We start from the raw sequence: 24521 nt of genomic DNA on the forward strand, positions 1-24521 counted from the left end.
TTTTCTCCTGGCCAACTCATAAAAGACGAGAGCTCGATTGCGGTGTAATTTCAAATCGGTCATGAATTTCGAATAAAATGGTCAAACAGCGCTAAAACATAGCGTCCATGTGGGGCGATTCCCGAGGAAGGCTGACGAGCGATAAGCTGTAATTTGGCGAAGCAATGGCCAATGCCATTTTTATATTTCATGTGTATCACTGAGAGATTGAATGGGGAATTTGACACTATGTATCTATACACCTAAGAGAGCTGCATATGTGGCAATATTTCTAGACGAGAGCGTTCACATATCATATATACGTTCGTACCTAATAATGGGAATGTGCGCTTTGCGAAAAGGAACATCTTACCGAAAGTATATGAGGCAGTTAACCGGCAAATATTCCCATATGAAAATCTCGGATTGAAATTTCATTACGGATATGTGTCTATGTCTGGAATGAATGACCCCATTTTGTGGCTAACACAACTGCTTCTGATATGCTATTTGGACCGAATGAGGCTTTCCTTCAGGCATGAAACCAGAAAGTATATTTTCAATAAAAGTTTCTGCCCAATGGCTTTTGTAATGTTGTTTTGATAGAGTGTGCGTTCAAGAACATGGAAGCTATCAAGCCTACGGTTTTTCAATAAAACTGTGAATAATTTTAAGCCATTAGATATTATCCAAGTTGGGGGTGCTTTTCCAAAGGACACTCAAACGCACCAGATTTGGAGGAAATTTATTTTTCGGCCTGCGTTTTTATAAGGAAAACTTTCCTCCTTCAAATTCTATTCCCGAAGAGAAGGATTAGGAGCAAGAGTCAAGAAGGGATATAATAAAATAAATAAAGTCCTTAACATTAAGTGAGAAATATATTTTTATTGGTCAATTACTCGCCTGTTTGGTAAATAAAAGACGAAGTAAGCCCAATTCAAGGTCAAACACGATTTGCTTTTGATGCAGTTTTGTTTACCCATTCGGTGATATTTTCAGAACCATCAACACAGAGTATCAGCAGAGAGGAATAGGGTTTGGGATTCATTAAAAGGGACAACGTTTCAAATTCAACGAAGGTTTCATTTACTAATACGTTTGTGTTGTCCGTTTCAAACTTATCATTTCAAGGCAAATAAATGTTGATATACCTAAAAAGTGAAACGTGACCGAATGGAAGAAAAGGCACTGCTCAATATTTCCGGCGATATGATTGTACAATGCAGTTTAATCCATGTAAACATCATCATCATCATCAACGGCGCAAGAACCGGTATCCGGTCTAGGCCTGCCTTAATAAGGAACTCCAGACATCCCGGTTTTGTGCCGAGGTCCACCAATTCGATATCCCTAAAAGGTGTCTGGCGTCCTGGCCTATGCCATTGCTCCATCTTAGGCAGGGTCTGCCTCGTCTTCTTTTTCTACCATAGATATTGCCCTTATAGACTTTCCGGGCTGGATCATCCTCATCCATGCGGATTAAGTGATCCACCCACCGTAACCTATTGACCCAGATTTTATCCACAACCGGACGGTCATAGTATCGCTCATAGATTTCGTCATTGTGTAGGCTACGGAATCGGCCATCTTCATGTAGGGGGCTAAAAATTCTTCGGAGGATTCTTCTCTCGAACGCGGCCAAGAGTTCGCAATTCTTCTTGCTAAGGACCCAAGTATCCGAGGAAAACATGAGGACTGGCAAGATCATAGTCTTGTACAGTAAGAGCTTTGACCCTATAGGAGACGTTTCGAGTTTCGTTTCGAATCCAAGTAAACAGTAAGATAAATTTTATAATCCACTTCTTCTGTAGCAACGTAGCGCCGCTTCCCCTTGTGATTATCCTTTTCGCACATAGGAGACTTAAGGAGGAATATGTCCTGGGGAACTAGAAAGTACATCCAAATACCAAATGCAAAGCTAACCGGAGTATGAAACCAGGAGTAAATATTTTCGCAAACAAAGCATCTGGGGTATCGGCCGACTTCCAAGATTAATATAAACAATGCATCTCTACAGGGATCGCTGGGACGTCGAACATCAATTACTCGTAGTATTATATATACACCACTATCTAAAAGCAAAAATAATGTGCTAGAACAGTACTCATATACTAGGCAAGGTAACTTGAAATTCCAGCCAGTTGCCCTACTCCCTATGGATAAGGCTTAAATAATAGTAATATTACTTTGGATCAGTGGTATCAGCTGGAAGGACGCACAGTATAAAAGGTCCTATATGTGGATTTATAAGAAGATTGTGTGATAAGAATCTGCATGCCGTCAGAAGCAGGTAATACAGATAGGGAAATCCAATCATCTGTACTGTGCGATATGTAATAGGGAACTACTTATCTCACTGAACAAAGAAGATTATCATGCCCAAGGATACAACTTTAGAGCTGGAACTGCATCATAGAGAATCATCGCATAAGCAGTGATTTATAATGGTTGCCATTGTCAACTAACAAGGCTATACGCGCCCACCGCACCCAAATGTTATGCTGCCGCTTCGACGACATTCAGCTCAGCTCCATCTAGTCTTTCTCAAAAAATTTACAATTTTCATTATCTCATCTATCATCTCGTCAGCCACTGTGGGTAGTAGATTCCATTATATGGCGTACTCAGCTATTGTAGCCTTTCGTGAATGTGTGGCCGACTTCTCATCAACACATCCACAGGTAAATTTTTCGCCCGAGGTGGTGTCGAGCCAGAGAGCAGGACATGTATTAACAAAGGTTTGAGACATTTGAGTGAGGATTGCAGTCAACTTCCATGCGCCCCCCTCACATATAGCAACGGGCGTGAAGCATCCTCAGCCTATGATTTCTAAATTTGAGATAAAACGGCGACGGCGGATTTAGTGCTAGTAGTCTCCCTGACTTAGTGCGTTACCAAGATTGACGAATTGAGCAGCGCTTTTGATACTCTCCTAATCGGTGCGAATGGGAAATTTGGTTTTATCAGTGGCTATTTTCAGTGTGAATCTCTTCACTTATTTCTCCAAATTTAGAGTCCAACAAACCAACCAACACACCGAACCAACAAACAGAAGTCATCAGCACAGTCAAGGCGTTTGAAGAAAGACAAGGTAGCCTGAAGGATGTTGGCGAATATTTGCGATTTTACTTAAAGCCGCATATGACATTATGTTGCTTAGATCTTGCGCGTAGAATTCAACATACACTCTCTGCATACGATGTCGAAAGCCCTCAAGAAAACGATAAAAAGCAACTGGATCAAAGGTTTTATACCTCCACACATTTTTCAAAAGTGATCCAAATGATGCGAATGTGATTAGCAAAAGCATCTACTCCCTCTCAATGTTCGTTGATGCGATTCAGCATTATTTTAGCTATTACTTTCACGACGGAAGGAATGGAGCAAACTCCTCCCCAATTGTTAAACTCAAGACGCATGCTTTTCTTCCGAACCTTAGTGATCATCACTCACTCATGAATTCTCAGGATTCCACCTGCTTTGCTCTGTTGGAGGATGGATGGTAGAGGTGATCTCTTATTAGAGAAATAGTTCGTATCCGCGTGTAATGGTAAAGAGCCCTTTCATCCACACAAGGTGCAAGGTGATCAGACGTTATATAATTGCGTACTGTGATGAAGTGCTTCTTCCACATTTTAAGCTACACATTATCGTGGAGGAGAAAACTACCCTTAGTCCCCCTCACCGGATCGTTGAAAGACTTGCAACCCAAAAGTCCTTTATTGATGCAATATACGATACTGAAGTGATTGTTATTTGCATTAGCTCGCGGCTCACCGACCGTCTATTATTGTGACATATGTTCTCTTTTATAACACCGCACGCAAAGCCAACTTTCATGGAATTAGTCACATATCGCAGCGGCACTAAGAGCTTCTAGTTCTTTACGCTCGCAGAATCGGTTCCCAATTTCGGCTGATAAGAAGTGACCAATAACTTTACTTGCTATTAGAAGAGAGCACTTTTTTGACGGCACAATGCTCATCAATATTTTTCGTTAGACTGCTCAAAATGTGTAGCGGTTGGTCGGAAAGGAAGTTCTCTCACTATTGAACAACAACTGGGTAATTTTCAGGTTGGGTCCCGGGCTCTCCACCACTGCGAATAGGTATGCATACAATACTCAGGAAAAGGCAAGCGACCATCAAGTGATGACCTTGTTCGAGGCCAATGCTAGCGACTCCCTTATTTCGCATATACAGAAGAAAAGTCCATTGCTAATTGTCCCATGATGAGATGGTGGAAGTTCGTAGAAATATGTTTAACTCCCCCCAGTGCTATTACATCAACCATCACATGTCCGAGCAAGGTGCTACCAGAACCCATTTTGGCGTTCAGATCACTCATTACGATCCCAATGTCATCTTTAGAAATTCTCTCTCGGACTGCATTCGTGTGTAGCACTGCGGTATTAAAAAGTCTCTTATTCTGAACCGGAATCTCGCAGTCGATGTTCAGTTGTATAGCGGTTTCTAAGATAGGTCAGGAACTCACGCTTTCTTCCGGTAGACTTACTAGAATACAAGACCATAGTCCCCTAAGTAAACCTTATAATGTACACCCGACGTTGCTGTACTTATCACTGAAGTTGGAGCAAGCGAACTTCTGGAGAACTCGATACCGTCTTTGAGGAGCATTCACACATTTCAAAATCCAATAATAAAATGTTAATGAAACCAGTTGCTCATCGCTGAAAATTAGTCCAATTTTGAGGCGTGGCAATTCCTTCTGAAACATACCGAAATTAAAAACTCACATGATTCTAGTCGATAAATCCTTATGCTTTTATGTTCCCTTTTACGACAAGCATGAGTCGTAAATTACCACAGCCGAAACCATGAAACTACCAAATGCAAAATAAACAAATATGTTGCATGACACCTCAAATAAAAATTAACCATTTCGGCAACGAACATAAAATATATCCCAATAATGTTGTGCTATCACACACATATGATGCCGCAAAATATCAAGTAGCGAATTGAGGGGAAATTTAAAATTGAAGGTTAAACCGGAGTCTGCCAGGATTGGATTCCGCCGCAGATACTATTCTTTTGTATCGGTCACACTCCACATGCTCCCGCGTCCATAGGAGATAGGGACCTCCAATGGCATATGACATCTTTTATATACCGTCAATACGTCGAAGACAGCTGATTACATTCTCAAAAAATCATGGTTTTTCGCCAGGTGGCCCTGGATTTGAAGAAGTAGGCAACAAGGCCAAGATTCTCAGCCTGACTGGTGGTGTCTCTTTTTCAATTTGCATGAATATCTTGATTACTTGGTTTCGGCTGCACTCGGAACATTATGAGCGTTAAATCCACATTCGTTGCTTCATCTAAAATTTGTCTTGCTACACAGGTGTAGTAAATTAAAAGTGACTACAACTTTTACTCGAAAGCTAGAAGATTTCCTCCTCCTGTGTCGTGTGGCGCTTTATCTTGACAAAACTTCTAATAAAGTATACCATTGCTCACCAAAGATACATAAAACCACGTTTATACACTTAAGTATGATATGCTCACGGATAAGATAGGAAAACTTACGGGAGCCCGCGGAGAAATACCGATGAGTGCCTGGATGTGCAAATGGTTAGGAGGTAGGAATAAACATACCTATTTTCTTACCATCGACGTAAACGCGACCAGTTACGGCTCACCAGTTACAGCTAAGCAGTCCTTACCCATTCAGCCGTCTCTTGAACTGAAAATTCAGCATAGTAGCGGCAAGTAGAACAGTATCATCATTTGAACCCTGACCATGAAAAGCCTTAGTCATAAAATCATATGGTTAGCAGAATTCGTCCGGCTAAAGTCAACAGAGCGTCGACATCCCACTTAAATACCAACTTGCTTGAACTCCTTTTAGGTCAGCCGACTAGTCCAAATGATTTTCAATTGACTGCCGGCACCTGTCGGACCTGGCAAGCCACCCGACCTCACTCGCTCTAGTGACCGGTTGTCTGTGCAGTCAAAGTTCCGCATAAATTCTCCGTTCAGCTTTCGGTCTCTCAACATTAAACATGTTATAAAAATCGGAACTAGTTGATCCGCACAATGCCAAAATAACTATCTCACCAACTTATTCATAGTTTGCTCGCCCGAAATTAGATCAAAAATTGATAATATGACAATTTCCTCGCGCAGCTTAATGCAGCCTTTTCTCCTGACGCTCTGATTTATCTCGTCAGCAGTATATAATATTTCAAGAATTATTTTTTTTAAGCACTCTTTTGCAATAGTAGTTCTTTGTGCGATTCTTTCGAATTGGCGCAAAACCGAGATTTCTGGAGTTCCTTGCCAAGACGAGCCTAGACCGAATACCGGTTATTGCGCCGTTGATGATGAGGATGAATTCTGTACATGATGTTGCGAAAGTAAAGAAAAAAGTTATCTGGCACTCTAGCCTATACCATCGCTCCATCTCAGGCAAATTCTGCCTCATCTTCCTTTTCTAGCATAAATTCTGCTTTGATAGACTTTCTGGGCTGGGTCATCCTCACCCACAGTGATTAGGTGACCCGCCCACCGTAATCTGTTCAACTTCGAATTTCGATATTATGTAGGCAACAGAATCGACCATCCATACGTATGCGCTAAAAATCCTTCGGAGGATTCTTCTCTCGAACGTGGCCAAAAGTTCCCAGTTTTTTTGGCTAAGAACCCAAGTCTTTGAGGAATACATGAGGACTGGCAAGATCATTGTCTTGTACAGTAAGAGCTTTGACCCTCTGGTGAGACGTTTCGAGCTAAACAGTTTTTGTAAGCTGAAACAGGCTCTATTGGCTGACAACAACCATGCGCGGATTTCATTTTCGTAGCTGTTATCGGTTGACTTTCAATGTTTCCAGGGCCAGGTTGAAGAGGACGTGAGATAGGGCACCCCGCCGTTGCTGATGTTGAATCGTCGAGAAAGTGATCCTGCTGCTATCTGACCTCGCACCTTCGTCAGAGTAAGCCTAGTCAGTCTTATTAGCTTCGCTGGGATACCGAATTTTCTCATAACCGTGTACATTTTTATCCTAGGCCCTGAAGTCGATGAGAAGATGGTGCAACTGATGGGCATACTCCAACAGATTTTCCATCGCTTGCCACGAAGAGAAAATCTGATCTGTTGCCGATTTGTCTGGAGTGAAGCGTCTTTGGTAAGGATCTGCGATGTTCTGGGCGTATGCGGCTATCCGGACTAACAGGGTAGCGGAGTGTATCTTCGAGATGGTACTGAGCAGCGCTCCCTTTGCATATTCTTTTTCAATTCATTAAGTGATAGTTGTTAATTTCAAACTATAAATCTGCAGCGAAAGGTGTTTTGAGGATAAGTTTGATAACGCTCTTAAAGGCTCTCGCTCTCTCCGTCAAATCAAAACATGTTTGTTTATGTCCTGTTCACCCCTTTGTGGGGCATAAGGTATCCACAAAGTGAAACTGCTTTAATTTCATTATCATACACTGTATGCTGTGCAAGTGATAAGCACACAGTAGCAAGACAAACATAAAGGACTGGGATTCGAACCTAGGACAACGAGTTCGGGAGACCATCATACAATCTATTTTCAAAATATTGGCTTGGAATAATTTTACACAGCACCATATCTCTACAACACTTATTGTTGGTCGAAGTTCGTCTTCGGGCAGCAAAGAAAAGATATGAAAACTTTTTCAAAATTCAACAGGAAGAATGTTATCCACGTATAACCAAGCATGGGCACTTTGCAAGTTTGGATAGGAAACTCATTTCAGCAAACAACTGAAAAGTCTCGTATCTCCGGAATTTGCGAACTTTAGCACCTCACAGTGAACACAAGAACGTCGATTGGGTAAAGACAACCCCAAGGAAAGGTTAGGAAAATATTTCAAATGTGGAGATTGAATAAAAAATGATAGTAACGGTTTCATGTTTGGGCAAAGTAAGCAGCTTAGATGTTTCCAGAGCTTTTCAGATAAAAATTAAAGAAAAATATTTGCAATGCTGAATAACTCTGGTAGTTCAAAACATAGCTTGAAGCAATTTGTAATTTTCACGGCCCCACGTTGGGCGCCATTTCTAAAAATCTTCGTGATAATGGTAATTCATTAGCTGGTTTGAATTCACCAGTTACTCGCAAAAGGTACACTTTCTCCTGACGCATGTAGATTGGTGATAAGTAGACAAATACATATATGTGTTAAGCAATTTCAAATCATAAGATACCACCAAATAAACAGAGCGCAAGGTTCCGCTGTAACCGATAAACAAGATTGAAGCTGTAAGTACTCCTTTGAGTCTTAAATCAATAATCCTGCAAGGACTTGAAATCTTTATTTCTTCTCAACTGTTTGGAATCCTTCCTGGTTCTGAACAAAATAACATGTTTACAAATCCGATCTGCTCACATCCTTGCGTTAACATGACATCGTCACATACGTTTTCGCACTTGCTTGAGAATAATGCCTTACAAATTAACTGTGCTATCTATCGTTGACTTATACAAATAGCATCTCTCATGGGATCAGTTGGAAAAACTGCACAGCGTACAGTTCCTGCTCTCAACCGCGCTCACATAATGTTGATTGCCTAATCCTGACGTCCTCGATTAACCTTAATCTCTAAACCTTCTTCTGTTTAATTGCCCCATTCATTCGATGGGAACAGGCTTATTCTGAACCATTTGAGGCATTTGTATTCCTTTTCATCGATTTCCTTGGAAACGACGTAGCAGCTTTTTCGTATACATTTGTTGTGATATGTCCTTGGCTTACTCCGTTGTGGGTAATTTCGTCCTTTTTGTATGACTTTTTCATCATATTATCAAATTTTTTTAACTCAATGGCTAGAAGATAAGCTATCAAATACAAGAAAATGGCACCATCTGAACTTAACAACTTTCCGTAGAAGTAATGCTTAAATCGTAAGGAGATACAAGTATTGTATTTGACCAGCTCTCGATGGAATAAAGATATTTAGAAGTGCACGTCTGGCGTTGTGTGTCCTTAAGTGGCTACGAGAAAGCACTCCTCTCACCGTTATTCGAAATAAGGGAAAGTTTTCTTGATGCTACATGGGTACGTGCGGTCAAGAAACCATATTTGCACTTTCCCTTAGAATGTTATTTTCTATCAGATACTATTGTGATGAGTGAAAAAGCTTTGAAACTCTCAGCTGTAGTTTGAATGCACCAGATATATTTCCAATGGGGTAACAAATGCTTTTGGAATCTTTGCTATATGCACATATAGGAGCACAAAATAAAGTAAATGATCTACTTTTAGAAAATTACATCGATTTTCCTTTCGCATGTCGTTATATTTGTCGAGATTGTGAAACGAGATGGAAGAATCTCTTCACCACCCTAAAAACCTAACCCTTTTGGGATAGACCCTCTACAATTGCATATCAAAATGTCACTCTTGCTCTTTTAAATGTTAAAAAGAAGGAGAATGAACTGCAGATTTTCATTGAAGATGTTTTTTTCGGGCCGATTGAACGTGAGTGATCTGATGGCTGACTTCATACTCTTCATATGAAGGTTACACTGTTAGATCCCGAGTATTATATTCTCGGATCAAACATAGTTCCGTTGAATAGGATAAGTTCTTAACATTTGACACAAGAGTCGCACAAAAAAAGTTGAAGTCTTGATATTGGTGAGTGTGAAAGTTTTATGGTATGGAAGCAGCAGATACTAAAGACTGGAAAAAATATTAGGTTGTTGCAAATGAAATGTCGGATATTTGAGTAAAATTTCAAAAAACTATAACTTTTATGAAAATTAATTTTATTAGTCAAGATAAGAACCAGCAGCTTCAATGCACTTCTCCCAACGAGATACAAGGGCATTTATTCCAGTTTCGTAAAAGTCTGGGTTTCTAGAGCTAAGAAATTCTTCAAAGGCACTTTTGACAGCTACTTCATTGCTGAATTGTTTCCCCGCCAAAAAGTGATCCAAATGCTTAAAAAAGTGGTAGTCGGTTGGCGAGAGGTCGGGTGAATATGGTGGATGAGGAAGAGTCTCATATCGTAATTCATTTAATTTTTGGACCGTCATTCTGGAAACATGAGGTCGGGCGTTATCATGGAGCAGTATCACTCCATCTCTGTTGACTAATCTAGGCCGCTGAACACGTAATTTCTCGTGCATTTCATCAAGTTGGGCACAATATTTTTCTGCATTAATTGTTTCACCACGCTCCAAAAACGAATAATGAATAATTCCAGATGCAGACCACCAAACAGTTACCATTACCTTCTTCGGGTGAAGGCTCGGTTTTGGCATGTGTTGTGGAGGCTGATCGGCATCTAGCCATTGCGCTGATCTGCGACGGTTGTCGTACAATATCCACTTTTCATCGCATGTCACTATTCTGCGCAAAAAGGGATTGTTCCTGTTGCGGTTGAGTAGAGAACTGGATATTTACATTCGCAGCGCCATGTTTTGCTCGTTGAGTTCATGCGGAACCCACTTATCAAGCTTCTTCACCTTTCCAAGCTGTTGTAAGTGCCGAGATACTGTCGAATAGTGTACGCCTATTTTCTCTGCAATGTCACGAATCGATGATCGGGGATCAGATTCCACTATCAAACGCAACTCGTCGTTGTCGATCGATGGTCCTGGGTGTCCACGAGGTTCACTTTGGAGGGTCATGTCGCCTGATCGGAATTTTTCGAACCACCGCTGTGTCGTTCGTTCGTTTGCTGCGTCAGCTCCAAATGCTCTGCAAATGTTTCTGGTTGCCTCCGCTGCGTTGTGACCAAGTTTAAATTCATATAGAAAAAGTAGACGTTTTTGACTCCCTTCCATGCTTTTTTCTTTGAGTTTTACTTGGAACTTCAATGACGATTGAAACTGAAATGACTCCTTGATCGAACGAACGACTATTTATACTCAATTATCCCATACCACCAGAGTCACCTTGCGGCAGTTTTAAACATTAAAATCATAACTAACTTCACTTCATTGAAAAATCCGACATTTCATTTGCAACAACCTAATATATTCCCCTATACCGCATTGGGCAAGGGCTTACAAGCATTTTACTTGGACTTGTATAGAAAACAATAATGATAATGGACATAAACAACGCTCAAATTAGATCTCTATGTTGGAGTACTTCTTTCTTTCGGTCGCCTGAGAATACCTTGATTTGATTTTATTTAGATACATAATCAAGACTGAGTCGACTAATGTTTGATATCCCGTGCCAACAGCAGCTTCCCTCTACCAGTGAGATTAGGACCACTATCGGCCTAGTTCTCTAACCATTAAGCCATCCAGACATAGGGTATAAGTGAACTACAAAGCAGCAACACTTCACGATTTCATCTTGAACTTTTTTTGTTAAACTAGCTGATTACGGCAATATGCAAATAGAAATTATACTTTTTGAGGGGCTTAAGCTTCCGAATCAGCATCGTTGTATGCCAATGGACGTGACAGACCCCGCCCCGGTGTGGTGGTTTCAAAAGGCCTGCAAACTATCTTGGTTAACAATCTATATGTTGTATGTGTGGAGATCCTTGACATCTCTGTTTATTTCCCTTTGACCTAGACCAAGTTTTCAGTGGAACATTCATCAGGGCTATCTAATATGCCAAAAGTAAAAGCATGGGCGTAATTGCAGGTAGTTGATGTGAAGTACCAATATTAATGCGAGAGGATCAACACTACTGGGGTACCTAGTATGAATTTGGGTAATGTGACCTGGCAGGAAGTCATCGACATCACGGTAACATTACCGGACATTACAACTCTTGTCGGAGAGTGGAAGTCACTCAGTTTCGATATCCACGTAAGCCAGATTTGGCGGTACAAAATAGAACTGAGTGCCCGAGTTACGATCTCTGAGAGGCGCATCCAATCCATTGCTGAAATCGAGAAACAAGTAGGATGAGTGAAGCTTTCAAAGAGAGCTATGCATTTAAGATGCGAAATAAGGGTAAAACACCATAGTGGAACTCGGATTTGACAAAACAAAGAGGAATGGAAAGCGTGCTACTCAACCAAGCTCTAAAGTATTATGCAGCCGGTACCTGGAATTACTGCAAAAAGGTTCAAAAATGTTTAAGGAAGGTCGGCAAAACCAACATCATAGAGATTTTGCGAAGAATCCAATTTTATCAAGGAACCCTCGAACCAGAAGCGGATCTTTGTCAAAGAACGTAGCCAGAAGTTGATGTTGTATTTTGCATGATAAAATTCAATCTCATACGCTTCACACTAGGAGTCCAACATTATTAGCAAATGTGAAGAAGTTTACCTACAATAGATACAAAATTAAAGGGATGGGGAGAAATAGATTCTTCATAAAGACAATTTTAATATTTCCCTCGAATGTCAATTATTTTTGTTAATTATGTCGTCAGCATCTTATTTGTTATAACTTTGATACTTGAAGCAGTAAGTTGCGCGATACTATGCTGCTGCAACTGCTGGACGAACATTAGGGGGGTTTTTCAGTAAATTTCAAAAAGCTGTATTAGTAAGTTTATGTAAGCAGATGTTGCAATGGGACTTAATTTGAGGTCTAGACTTCATACAAGCGCATCGTCCTCATTTTGTTCCGATTTTCAGGATTGGTGATTTCCGAAAGTAAGTGCTATCTTACTTTAAGTGTGCACATTTTGAATCCCCACTTGCACATTATACAATTGAATTCGTCAAAACTAATATGTGTTTCGGGAAGTACTAATCGAAACTTTTTATTTGATACTCCACATGACTCTATTCGTAAACTTCACGTAAATTTATGTCACTCACTCTATGCATGGGGATTTCATAATAGTTCTCATATGTCCACCAAATTTCATTGGGATCAGTGCAGCCGTTTTGGAGAAAAGTGCGTGTAACAGACAGATAAATAGATAGTGTTTTATACAAAATCTTAAAAATGAGCGGACTCTAATTAAAAACGAAAGACATTAGAACTTCCATTTAAATTTTTGTTTTGTATTCAATGTAAGTAAAAAATAAAAATTGTAGTTTGGAGTAAGCTACTGGTCTATCAATTTTAGGCTATCTACAAGTATAAGACAATATCCAACCTCTATTGAACTATACCCCGGCAAATTTCGTTCCCAACATCCCGCAAATCATTTCTCAAAGAGATGTACTGTATATGGACTTGGAGGTCGAGCAAATAATACAGGTGTTGAGGTTGATCGATTGGGGAGGCGTATAGATAAATTATACGCTTTAGGCGCATCCATGAACATCGAAGGTGCCTTTAATTATCCATTATTCGTGGCGATTTGTGGCGCAGTATGAGATTATGAAATTGATCCACTGGTAATCAGTTGGATCCTTCAGGTGCTAGAGTGGAGAAAGATGCACGTACTGTTCGGACAGAAGTCTATTGAAGGAGGCTGTCTTGAGGGTTATCCACAGAGAGAGGTTATCTTTTTTCTGTTAGGGCCCCTAGTAGTGGATACCTTGCTATGGCTCCTGAAGGACATGAAGGTCTTCGCACAAGCATTTGTGGACAACCTAACCGTAATAATTTGCGGGCACAATACGAGATTAGACTACTTGAATGCAATTCTGTATGTAATCCAAAGTTGGTGCCTCTCGTTGAACGCTGGGAAAGCTGGACTAATGATGTTGTCCCGGAACTTCAGGTAGGCAGCTATGCAAACACTTAAATATTTAGGAGTATATTTCAGCTTCAAACTATCGTTCAAGCACCATACACAGGAACAGTACTAGAATTGCCACAGATTGCTCTGGGGTCATAGGAACCCGATAGGTAGGACCTGGCGACACCAAAATGGACTCATTTGATTCATATATAGATAATAATATCCATTTTGATGTATGCTTGCATCGTCTTTCTGAGACTGAACTTTGCTAAAAACAGGAAGGTGCTGGCGTCGATTCAGGGGCTTTATTGGCTAACTATTAATGGAGCAATGAGTACCATACCGATCGCGGCACTCGAAGCCACTCTATATCTACCCAGCATCCAATTGTAGGAGAAACGGAAAGCGTGGAGAGTCGGCCAATCATATGATTATGTGTCCATCTGGAAATCCCTAGGCGAGGGTGGCTAAGATGCCTGCCGATCATATATTTTGCAGACTCCTCTTTCAAAAAAACATACCTTATTGAAATCACTAAAAGCGAAGAAGAATGATTGATAAATGGCCACGAGTCTTTGGTCAGTTGTGGAGATATATGAAATTTCATTGGTAGTAGAAGATTGTTTGCGATAAAAATGGAGGGGTCGCATTATTAGAATCTGTTCCGGCAGTCGGGCAGTATTGTCAGTATCAAACAACTACAACATATCAAGCTAGTTGGGGTGGATTTATCACCCAACTGGATGAAGAAATTCGAACTTCTGCCGTGCGGCGAACATTTTTGTGAAAGAGCCCAGGTCGCTAGAGCGGCATTTTTGGTGTGACATCAAAACCTTTGTAGGCTTTTAACAGGACACTGCTCCTTAAACTTCAACATGGAAAAAGTTGGAGTGGCGGTCTCCGCTATATGTAGCGGGTATGAGCAAAAAGAAGAAACGGCCCTGGGCGTCATATGCAACTCACCGGCCTCGCCGAAGATACCTTGGTAAGGTTCTCTTCAACGGAGGGTCTGCGCATTCTTTCTTTGGAAAAGTCTGCGACCGCCGTAGATGATTTCCCGGGATAGTACAATAGCCTAGAAGCGGCCTTAGTGCTCCGAGCTACGGCTCCTCCATTAACTACTCTGAAGAGGGCGCTTAGCATATGCTTATATGGAAAAGTGTTGAATCCTATAGTTAATGAAATAGTGTCCTTTTTGTCTTCCTGGCCATTGTCAAAATGATATTTGAGGTAAACTGAACTGTTTGGGCGAAGAAAACAATACTGAACATTCCACCTGTCATTGTAAAAACAATATTTTTTTATCATAATATATATTATAAGAAATTCTATTTAACTAATAGAATTTAGGTACGTAAAGGAAGGGTGGTACATAAATTCTATAGTGGTGAAACCGACAGAAAAGGGAAACCGTTTTTCCTTAGACTTTATTGGCTAAACCTATACAAAGTTTAATCCATAAATTTTAAAGAAAATTACGCGGAGGAGGCCTTCACTCGATTCAACTTACTGGTAGAGAAAAACCCACCACGGTGCACCGCCCAAGTTCGTTTTTGGTTATTGTTGTTGAAAGTAATGTGTCGTCAAAGGATACCGAGGGACCTTCTGTACTCATAAATGTCGCAGCACGCTTGGTTCCTTCAATTAGAATCCCAGTTCCCACCGGCGAATGTGACTATAGAATTTACCAGGTAAAACCACGATATCATGGGCTTGGATGAGGAGTCCCTCCGTCTGAGTCGATATTCTGAGAGTTGGCTCCTACGAAACGACTTAAGGAGCTGGTCATCAAGCGCCTGTCAGTAAGTGATACACCAAAGCTGAATCCCTTGCTGACGGACTTCAGGCTTGGCAAGCTCACATTCAGCCATCCGCTGCGTGAAATGAAGCAGCTGGGTGAGGATGAGGTAGGAACTGAGCTCCTGAAGTCTTTGTTGTTTCAGCGACTACCAGAGAGTACGCAGGTCAAGCTAGCGTGTGCCAATGACAGCTTGTTGGAGGTGTTAGCCGCGACGACCAACACTCTTTCCGTTATTTTTGAAGATGTTCCCGATCCACATATTCGCTTCAACTTCCAAACTCCACTCCACTGTTAGCTGAATCTTAACCACAATAAAAGCTCGCTGTTGCGCGGAAGTAGTGTGAATAACTACTGAAGCAGGGTATATGTAACCTCCCAACAGCTAGTAGTCATATCCACTTTAGGTGGTCCCTAAGCCTAATGGTGAATAACGACCTTGTCGTTACAGAACCCTGACTGCCCAGCCATTTTCAGAGTAATACCTCCTTCCTCTCATCCAAAACTTCAACATCAACATCAAGTTGAGGCTTTGTTATGCGCTCTTATACGGGAGTAGAACATGGAAAGTGACCACCACTGACATTCAAAAGTTCCAAGCCTTTGTTAACATCTGTCTCTGCCACAGCTCGCAAAACCCTGTAGACAGCTAAAGTCCATTTCTTCGAATCAGTAATGATGGCACGCAGGTCTCGTGGGCGCACTATGCTCCGTTAGGGGATATTGGCCACCGCATATAGATATGCCGAGGTGCGTTATAAAACAAGCAGGAAATACTCTAATTGGAAAGTCGCCATCTGAACGTTGTCCAATGCAAATCTTTTTGAATATCACGTATAAATGTTAGACATTTGCATGTATTGGAACTGTGATTTGGCCTAGCAAAGGAGCTGATTTGGTTGGAAACAGACGCATATATTACACTAAGTCCTCCTTTATTGTGCTGTGCAAATTATTTTTCCGTAGCCCTTAACGCTGGGTTGTTCCCTCTGCTCGTTAATAAAGCGAAATTTTATTACTGGAGCTCTCGAAGGGTAACATTTTTGTCGCGGTATGTATAGGTTGACTCCTCCTCCTCTTTAGGAGCAGGGATTTTCGGTAGATAACGCGTGACTTGTGCCAAAGTGTCATGCTACTTTTATTCACTATTTCATGGAAAATCATCATGGAAAGACTGGAACTATAATAACAGATTGCTTGCTATCTGAAATTGAAGCCTGTGATCTTAGTAAACTTTAGTTTCAACTTTTCAGCAAAAAGGTCGATTTCATATCTTTTATTTGAATTTTGAAAAAGAAGGTCTAAATGAGTCATCATATAGAAACGAAAGGAATACATTGGCGAGTTTTACTGTAAATCATACATCCACTAAAACGAAAACTGATGTGTATACACGATAAATCTATACAACACTTCGAAATCGAGCATTCGCAGCTTTGAGGCAAACCAATCAATGCTCAGGATATTCCTCACAATATCGACTTAGATCCTTCGTGAAAGATTATCATCGATCCTTAGAAGAAAAATGTTTTAAAATCAACTGACTCACCTGACCGTCATTATCCTTGTCAGCTTTTTGCCTTAAACCTTCCCAAATCTTAAGCATAACATCGTGTGTTTCCTTGTTCTTCGGATGGTCAGCTGGCCACCCTCGCAACGAGCAGATTTTCTAGGGAAAAGATAATTTCAAATAAATTGGCCACGGAAAAATGTTTTTCTTGGCAACGTATTCAAATTTATTTTGGTGTTTTTCTTTGCATTCCGTTGCATAACAAATTGAATGCTACGAACCTCAATGGCAATTTCGAAATCCTTTAAGTCTATTTCTCCGCTCTGGTTGACATCTGGAAAGCAAAGTAAAATGTCTCTTCAAATATCTGAAGTTTTCGTTGGAAAATGTTCATTTCAATTCTATTTGCTTTGGGGGTGAGATTTATTCAAGCAAGAGAAAGGGTTCTAGGTCCCGAAAGCACGTCAGCCTTCCTTCGCCTATAATATTCATGTTTCTGGAGAAAAAAATGAATGGTACAGTTATCTTGCACCCAAAACTCGGTCGATTGGAAACATGCAAATCTGGGAACAATCCCCTCTTATACATAGTCAATTGCGTAAGTCAATCGATGGAAACATGAAAGGCCCCGAGGATAACAATAGCGAATGTGAATTTCGGGGTAAATCTGGATTTTGCTCTTTACGTTAGGCGGGATGTGAACATCCTTTGCGTGGTTGATCAACTGTACCAAATTCTTTCCAAGTTTCAGCTGTTGAAAAGTTTGAAATGCTACACACTCACAAACACCCAGCGAAAACCAAGTAAGCTCGAAGGAAACCAACAGGTGGTGCGAATTCATCAGGAAGAGATAATACGTCATTGAATTGCTTTACATTTGCCGAGAATAAAGTACTCAATCATTTTGAACGTGAAAGGAAAGAAGAACTGCGGCAAGTGCCGATGCTTGTTGAGCCGGATGTGAGCAACTAGTCCTTGACGATGGGAAATTTGTACAGGATATCTGCCAGCAATTGTATTTTGTTTCCCACCATTGACTTAACAGAATGACGAGTTTTTCTGAATGTAAGTAAACTTACATTATCTCAGTAAATTTATAGGCGGTGAAGGGATCACCAATTTTTCTGCAGCTACTACTACAGATACTCTGGAAGCAATCGTACATTATAAGAGCATTTAAAAGCCATTATTTAGTTCACATCCCCACACTTCGCCTTTTGTGCCACTACGCATCCTTCATGGAATTTTACGATTCGGTCGTATTAAACAGAAGGTAGCCCGGGAGTCAATAAATATCAACTTACCGAAGAAAACATTGAAGACGTAGAGGAGCTTCTTTTTGCGGAAATCCGAAATTGACATCTTGTTGAATTATTTATCTAGAAGAAAAGAGAAAATGGAAGGAGCAATAAGTAAAATCCTATTTGAAGCAAATACACATGGAAGAAAGGAATAAATCAAGAAATGGAAATATATTCTAACGGTTTGTAATATATTCATATAATAACGAGATGCTTATTTATATGCGTGCGCGATTTCGATTCAAATAGACCCAAGATTTTATCTTTAGAGAAATGAACGAAAATGAGGGAAGTGAAAGTGAAAGCTTTCTCATTCAAGTCCTTTTCCATTCAAATTAAGAGTGGCAGGCGGAAAAGGTGACGATATCAACAGGAAATCAAAGAAATTCAGTTTCATGTCAAAATCTAACATTCTGAAGGGAGTAGATGCAGCTTTTGGTTACGACTATGGAATCTATTTTTTTTAAAAAGGTAGTTATTTGTGAACTAACTATGTAAGATCAGTAGAGAAATGTTGGCTGAATCAAAAGCATGCAAACAAAAATGTTGAAATATAACTTAATAGGGAGCGGGGGCATTTTCACTGAAAAATTTAATGAAATAATAATGTGGCGCAGATGCACCAATGGGACCTACTTCAGGTGTGCGTACAAGTGATAATGATGATATCCTAATTCCCACACACAAGTCTCAATCGAAAATTTTCCATTGGATTAGTCTACCCAATCATTGGTCAATCCAATCAATTCAATCGTACACGTACCACAAGATCATCTTGATCCAATTGCAATTCACTACGCGTCCTCGTTCTGGGGCACAATTAAATAAATTTTTAAAATTAAATACTTGATCAGTCCATTTCCATCCGTCTAGAATCGAAACAATACTTGCGCCACCATCCTCAGGTGTTTCATCTTCCGCAAATTTGGCTTTGGTTCACCACAATTTTGAGCTTGCAATTCAACTTCGCAGGGATCATAGAACAATTGCATTGAATTTTTCATATTAGAAAAACAATTTCCCCCGGCCAGAAATAGACGTTACATATATATGCACCGAATAATATGCAGCATGAGCAAGCCAACGCGAAAGCAAGTGGTCGACGACCATTTCACAATATTAGGAAATTGCTACCTTAAAATTTAAAATATTTTAATCGAAATGGGTTTTAGGGGAAGGTGGTAAGCAAAAAAAAATATTCAAATGTTGTAATTAAATGAATGACGGAATGGAGTTTAAGCACTTATGGTAAAAGGAATGTATTGGAGAAGTAAAGCGGTGCTGAAACGTGAGGAAAAGGAGAAATGTTGCATATTAGTAAATGCATTCTCCCTTGTTGGTTGCCAACAGAGCCTATTTCAGCTTACAAATACTGTTCCGCTCGAAATGTCTCAACATAGGGTCAAAGCTCTTACTGCACAAGACTATGATCTTGCCAGTCCCCATGTATTCCTCGGAAACTTGGGTTCTTAGTAAGAGAATTGCGAACTCTTGGCCCCGTTCGAGAGAAAAATCCTCCGAAGAATTTTTTTCCCCTACATGGGGATGGACGATTCCGTAGCCTACACAATGACGAAATCTATGAGCGATACCATGAGCGTCCGGTTGTGGATAAAATCTGGCTCAATAGGTTACGGTGGGCGGGTCACTTAATTCGTATGGATGAGGATGATCCCACCCGGAAAGTCTATAAGGGCAATATCTATGGTAGAAAAAGAAGACCAGGCAGACCCTGCCTAAGATGGAGCGATGGCGTAGGGCAGGACGCCAGAGAGCTTTTAGGGATATCGAATTGGTGGACCTCGGCGCAAAACCGGGATGTCTGGAGTTTCTTATTAAGGCAGGCGTAGACTGGATACCGCTTGTTGCGCCGTTGATGATGGCATTGTCACTGGACACTGGACAAGTGGAATGAAATATTGCACACGCCGAAAAGTCGACAACATTAGAGAATATATTATAAAATAGATGAAGGCATGGAAAATCAAACAAAATAAACCAACTATCTCTCAGTAAATTCGTTAACAAAAGCGTGAATTCACTCTAGGCCATCATCGACAAACAACACGCGCCACAGATGAATAAACTTAATTATTTAAGCAAGAAACTTGATTCTTGGTTTAGCTAAAAGAAGCATATACACCTGGGGTAGACAGATGTACTGGTTGTAGAAGAGACTCTTTACTCATCAACAGAACAACAGAAAGTTATTAACTTAAAAGCAGATTCTGATATCTATATAGACATACATCTTTAGCACTGTACTAAGAAAACTCAGTTCAGAGTTATTTAAATTTTCGAAAAGCTCCTGAAAGCATAGTAGCCACTCCCTGGCAGTGACGTCATTAAGCACATTCAATTATGTAAAGTCAGCGGGTCCTTTTCCATGTGAATAATAAACTTCGAAAATTGGCGGGTGTCACAAGCCAGTCGAGACGAATGAAACGAGTTTAGCCAAATGACTCACTCTCATAAAGGACAAACTGCTAAAACACTAGAGCTTATTAAGAACAGTCAGTTCCACGGTAAAGCTAACCAAGGTGCTGCTGCGGTTCAGCGCAGGACACTGTCCTTTTTCTTCAAACATGTGTAGCTTTGTGAGATATCAAGGGAAGCACATTTTGGCGTTGCTTGTAAAGCAGGGAAACAACAAGCAAACTTGAAGTGAACGAGACTCATTCTTATAAATTAGCCAACCAAAACGTTTGAAAAAATCATTGACACTGAACTGAACTGAACTGAAAGTACTTCATAAATCTCTCTCTGTTAAGATTATCGAAGCATAAAGCACAACTCCGGGCACAGTAATGGATAGTTTGGAAAGGAATGCTATTATTCACGAAGTTATAATTGGTTAAAGTTGTCTATTCCTGTGTTTATGCGGTACTCCAGTCACTCCAGTCTGAATTTATATACACTGTGGCTTGTGTACAGAGATATTCTCACATATGAGAGATAGTCTCACATATGATCTGAAAAGCTGAGTTTCCGGTTTTCGACTTGGTTGACGGTTTGGTGATTAATAAGATTTTATCGCTCTTGTTTGAGTTTGACAGCGAAATTATCTATACCACGAATACCCTAACTAATTGGATTGTTTCGAAGATTCCACTAAAATCACTGTTCAGAACAGCATCTTGCTATTTCTACTTTTCTATAATACTACTGGGAAAATCTACTTTTCTCTTAGGATCGCATGTTTGTGCAAAATATTGTTAGATTTCTGTCTTTGAGCACTTCGACCCTTCATGCATTATTATAAAAAAATTCATGAGTCTTTTCCGGCACGTGGGTGCGCATGGGACCCTGAAAAATAAACACAAAGTGAATTCGTGCGAGCCTATCGAATGACCAGCCTCAGATGTGTTTTGAGGCGCGACCTTTGAAGTTCCTACCCTGCCTTGACATCCTCCGGTCATTACAATGGAGGATGCCCCTTACTAGAAAAAAATTGTGTGGTGCTAGATCGGAGAACGGGAAGAGGAAGTCCTCAAATCAAATAGAATTAATTGAAATTCATTCTCTATTCAATAAATATCAAAAACAAAAACCAAGAGAATAATAAATTAACATAGAAAATGGAAAATAAAATAAATACAAAAATAAGAGAAAAGAAAATTTAAGAAATGTAAATAAAATATAAAAAAAATCAAAGACACATAAAAAATAGTGTAAGAAGTAAAATAAATCCAATCCTAATCAATAAACTAAGAAGCAAAGAAGAGAGAAAAGAAAACATAAACTTCAAAATACGTTTATGCACAGCTCCAGGATCGGTTCATAAATGGCTCGTCACAATAATTTATAATGTCTACGCATACAGCCACATGAATTAATTCTGCGATTCTTCGTCTAAACGTTTTTATAAAAATACATTCCCTACTTGTTTTCAAACTGTGATCCTTATTCAATACTTGACTCGGTTCATTCCTAAATGCTAAGATGGAACTTTCACTTTTCAAGTTTCGAGTTTTTGAATTGATGTTTCTGAACGACGACGACACTAACGACGAAATCAATCTCTTTTTTCAGTCTAATTTTCGTGTTTCTTTGCAACTTAAGCCCGGCTTTTGTTTCGATTCAATCAGTAAAAATCGTTCTTTTAACGCAAACTAGGAGCTCAATTTGTTAAGGTCCTGAGAGGGTTCACAAGTCTTTTACAAACGACCTCCGACTCTTTTCAACACACCAAAAGAGATCCTACGAAAGATAAAACGCTCTCCCCTGACTTCGCACTTCGCGGATACATTACTGCGCTTTTACAGAATCTTCAATAAAAATAACGCCTTAAAACTACCGTGATGTTCGTCACTGACTGTAAACTCCTTACGAAATTATCTCGCAAGTCATCAAGTGCGCAGTCTAAGATAACAACAAAAAAGGATTATGATTTCCTCCTCCTGCACTCGCCTTCAAATTTTTGCACCATCCCCACCAAGAGCCTTCCCCTCCAAAATGTCCCTCCCTCCTTCCTTTTAACAGGAGGCCGCTAAACTGCGCGCAGAATCCCTCGCGGGCCATGATCCGTTTCCATTTTTTGATTTAAATCCAGCACGAAATTCCCGTACCAAACTCTCCACTTAGCTACTCGCTAAGTAAAATTTTCTACTTGCACACGTTCGGTTGCTAACTTTGCAAGTTTTCAGGCTATAAAATCTGCAATATTCAAAGAAAACTGCCGGAAAATCCAAATATCTTTGTGAGAATTCTCACTGATGGCGAAGGAAAATCGCGGAAAAAACAGAGCACTGACTTCCTTTCCATGTTACTTATATATACAATCGATACACTTTTCAGACCAAACTGTAGTCCCTGGTCCAGCGGTTCAGCCCTCCATCAGCGAGTCTTTGTCCCGCTAATCTTTATTCTCTGTACATGGCCTTCAACTTAAAAGTGCCGGTTCAACGTCAACGACAACGTACACTGTTGTGTTCCCCTCAACCACGATCAATCACCTGCCTGCAGCCAATAATGTGTAATATGGGCAAGTTTATGGCTTGCACCATTGGACAATTATTGAAAAATTGAATTTGCAACTTTTCAAATGAAATTGGATTGTGGAATTTAAGGGAAAGAGACAAGTTGTTGAATTGTTTTTAAAAAATTGGATCTAATTGAAGAACGGCATGGGAGTTATGAAATACTTGTACAGACGGATAATCGGAAAAGCTAAAGGGTTAGAAAAGAAATATGAAGATGGAGGACTATTACACACTATTGGATGCATTCTTTGGCCAAATTGACCCTGGAAAAGGTGAATAAAATACTGCCCATCTCGCTAAACCGCGGACACCACAAACTGCAGGACACAACATGCCATACGGTATTTTAACTAGCTCATTGATAAATTTGATTGATGAACATAGCCTAACATTGGATCTTTGCGCATACGAACAGGAAGTGACCAACGAACATGGCTCACAAATTCTCAGGGACTGGCGAGTAAAAGCAATTAGGGTCATGGGGTAAGCTAAAATGAACGTTAGATGTTAGACGTAGACATATTTGCCTTAAGTATTTACGCATTCTATCCTGTTTTAGTTTTCAGAAAAAGGTGCGATACAATCCTTTCCACCTGAGGTGAGGAGGGAAACATATTGAATATGGTAAACATACGTAGTACGAGTTATCGAAGGACGTAGACAAGGAAATTTACACTTAACTATACGAATAATCTGATTTGTATTTCACTATTCAATTCCATCCTTCGCGATATCGTGGGCTCCACAAATCTTAGCTTCTGCAAGTGCAGTAACATACCCAAGTGATTCGACCCAAAATTTCCCCGTGAAATAGGTAGAAGAGACAACAATTTTCGGCAAAATTCTGGAAATTTGTAGACATATTTTGTAGGTAATATCTTTCCAGTGACTAGACAATGTGTTGATTTAAGTTGAGGTACGGTAACTAATTTTGTATCATAATTTAGAAGGTCCTTTTCCCAACTTCGAGATCGTTGTATTCGAATCCATCCCATGAGCTCAACATTGTTAGCAACTTATAAACGCATATTCTAAGATGAAAGTTACGACTGTAAGAAGAATATGAGCGCATAACATGGCCATGGTATTCTCTGTTGAATAACTTTCTTCATGTAACGAAACTTACATCTGATGTTCTTTGGAAATAATAACATAAAACTTATGCGATCAATATACATACGTATGGGAACCTTCCTTTAGTATTGACTCCTAACCCGACGAAAACTATTATGCAACTTTAAATATAAGAGAAGCTTAGGGAACAGCAGCCATGGATGGTCTAGACTAATTTCCCAGGCCGAAAATTTTGTATTTTACTTTAGCCTTAAATTCTGTTTTAAATAAGGAGATATGCTTTGATATTTGAACGCTTGTATGCAAAAATGTTGACTTGACTA

At 40.0% G+C, this 24521-nt stretch overlaps 1 protein-coding gene across 1 annotated transcript in view; it reads right to left on the reverse strand.

Annotated features, from left to right (window-relative positions):
• LOC119651431 (calexcitin-2) overlaps positions 1 to 24521 on the reverse strand; it is a 251515-nt gene that overhangs the window by 49429 nt on the left and 177565 nt on the right. The window contains exons 4-6 of the mRNA XM_038055029.1: positions 18146 to 18220; positions 17123 to 17175; positions 16881 to 17000 (exon numbers count right to left, since the gene is read on the reverse strand). Coding sequence (XP_037910957.1) covers positions 16881 to 17000; positions 17123 to 17175; positions 18146 to 18203 — 231 coding nt within the window. The 5' untranslated portion in view covers positions 18204 to 18220. The remainder of the gene's footprint in view (positions 1 to 16880; positions 17001 to 17122; positions 17176 to 18145; positions 18221 to 24521) is intronic.

Source organism: Hermetia illucens, chromosome 3, assembly GCF_905115235.1.
Source record: "Hermetia illucens chromosome 3, iHerIll2.2.curated.20191125, whole genome shotgun sequence".
NCBI classification, from domain to species: Eukaryota; Metazoa; Arthropoda; class Insecta; order Diptera; family Stratiomyidae; genus Hermetia; species Hermetia illucens.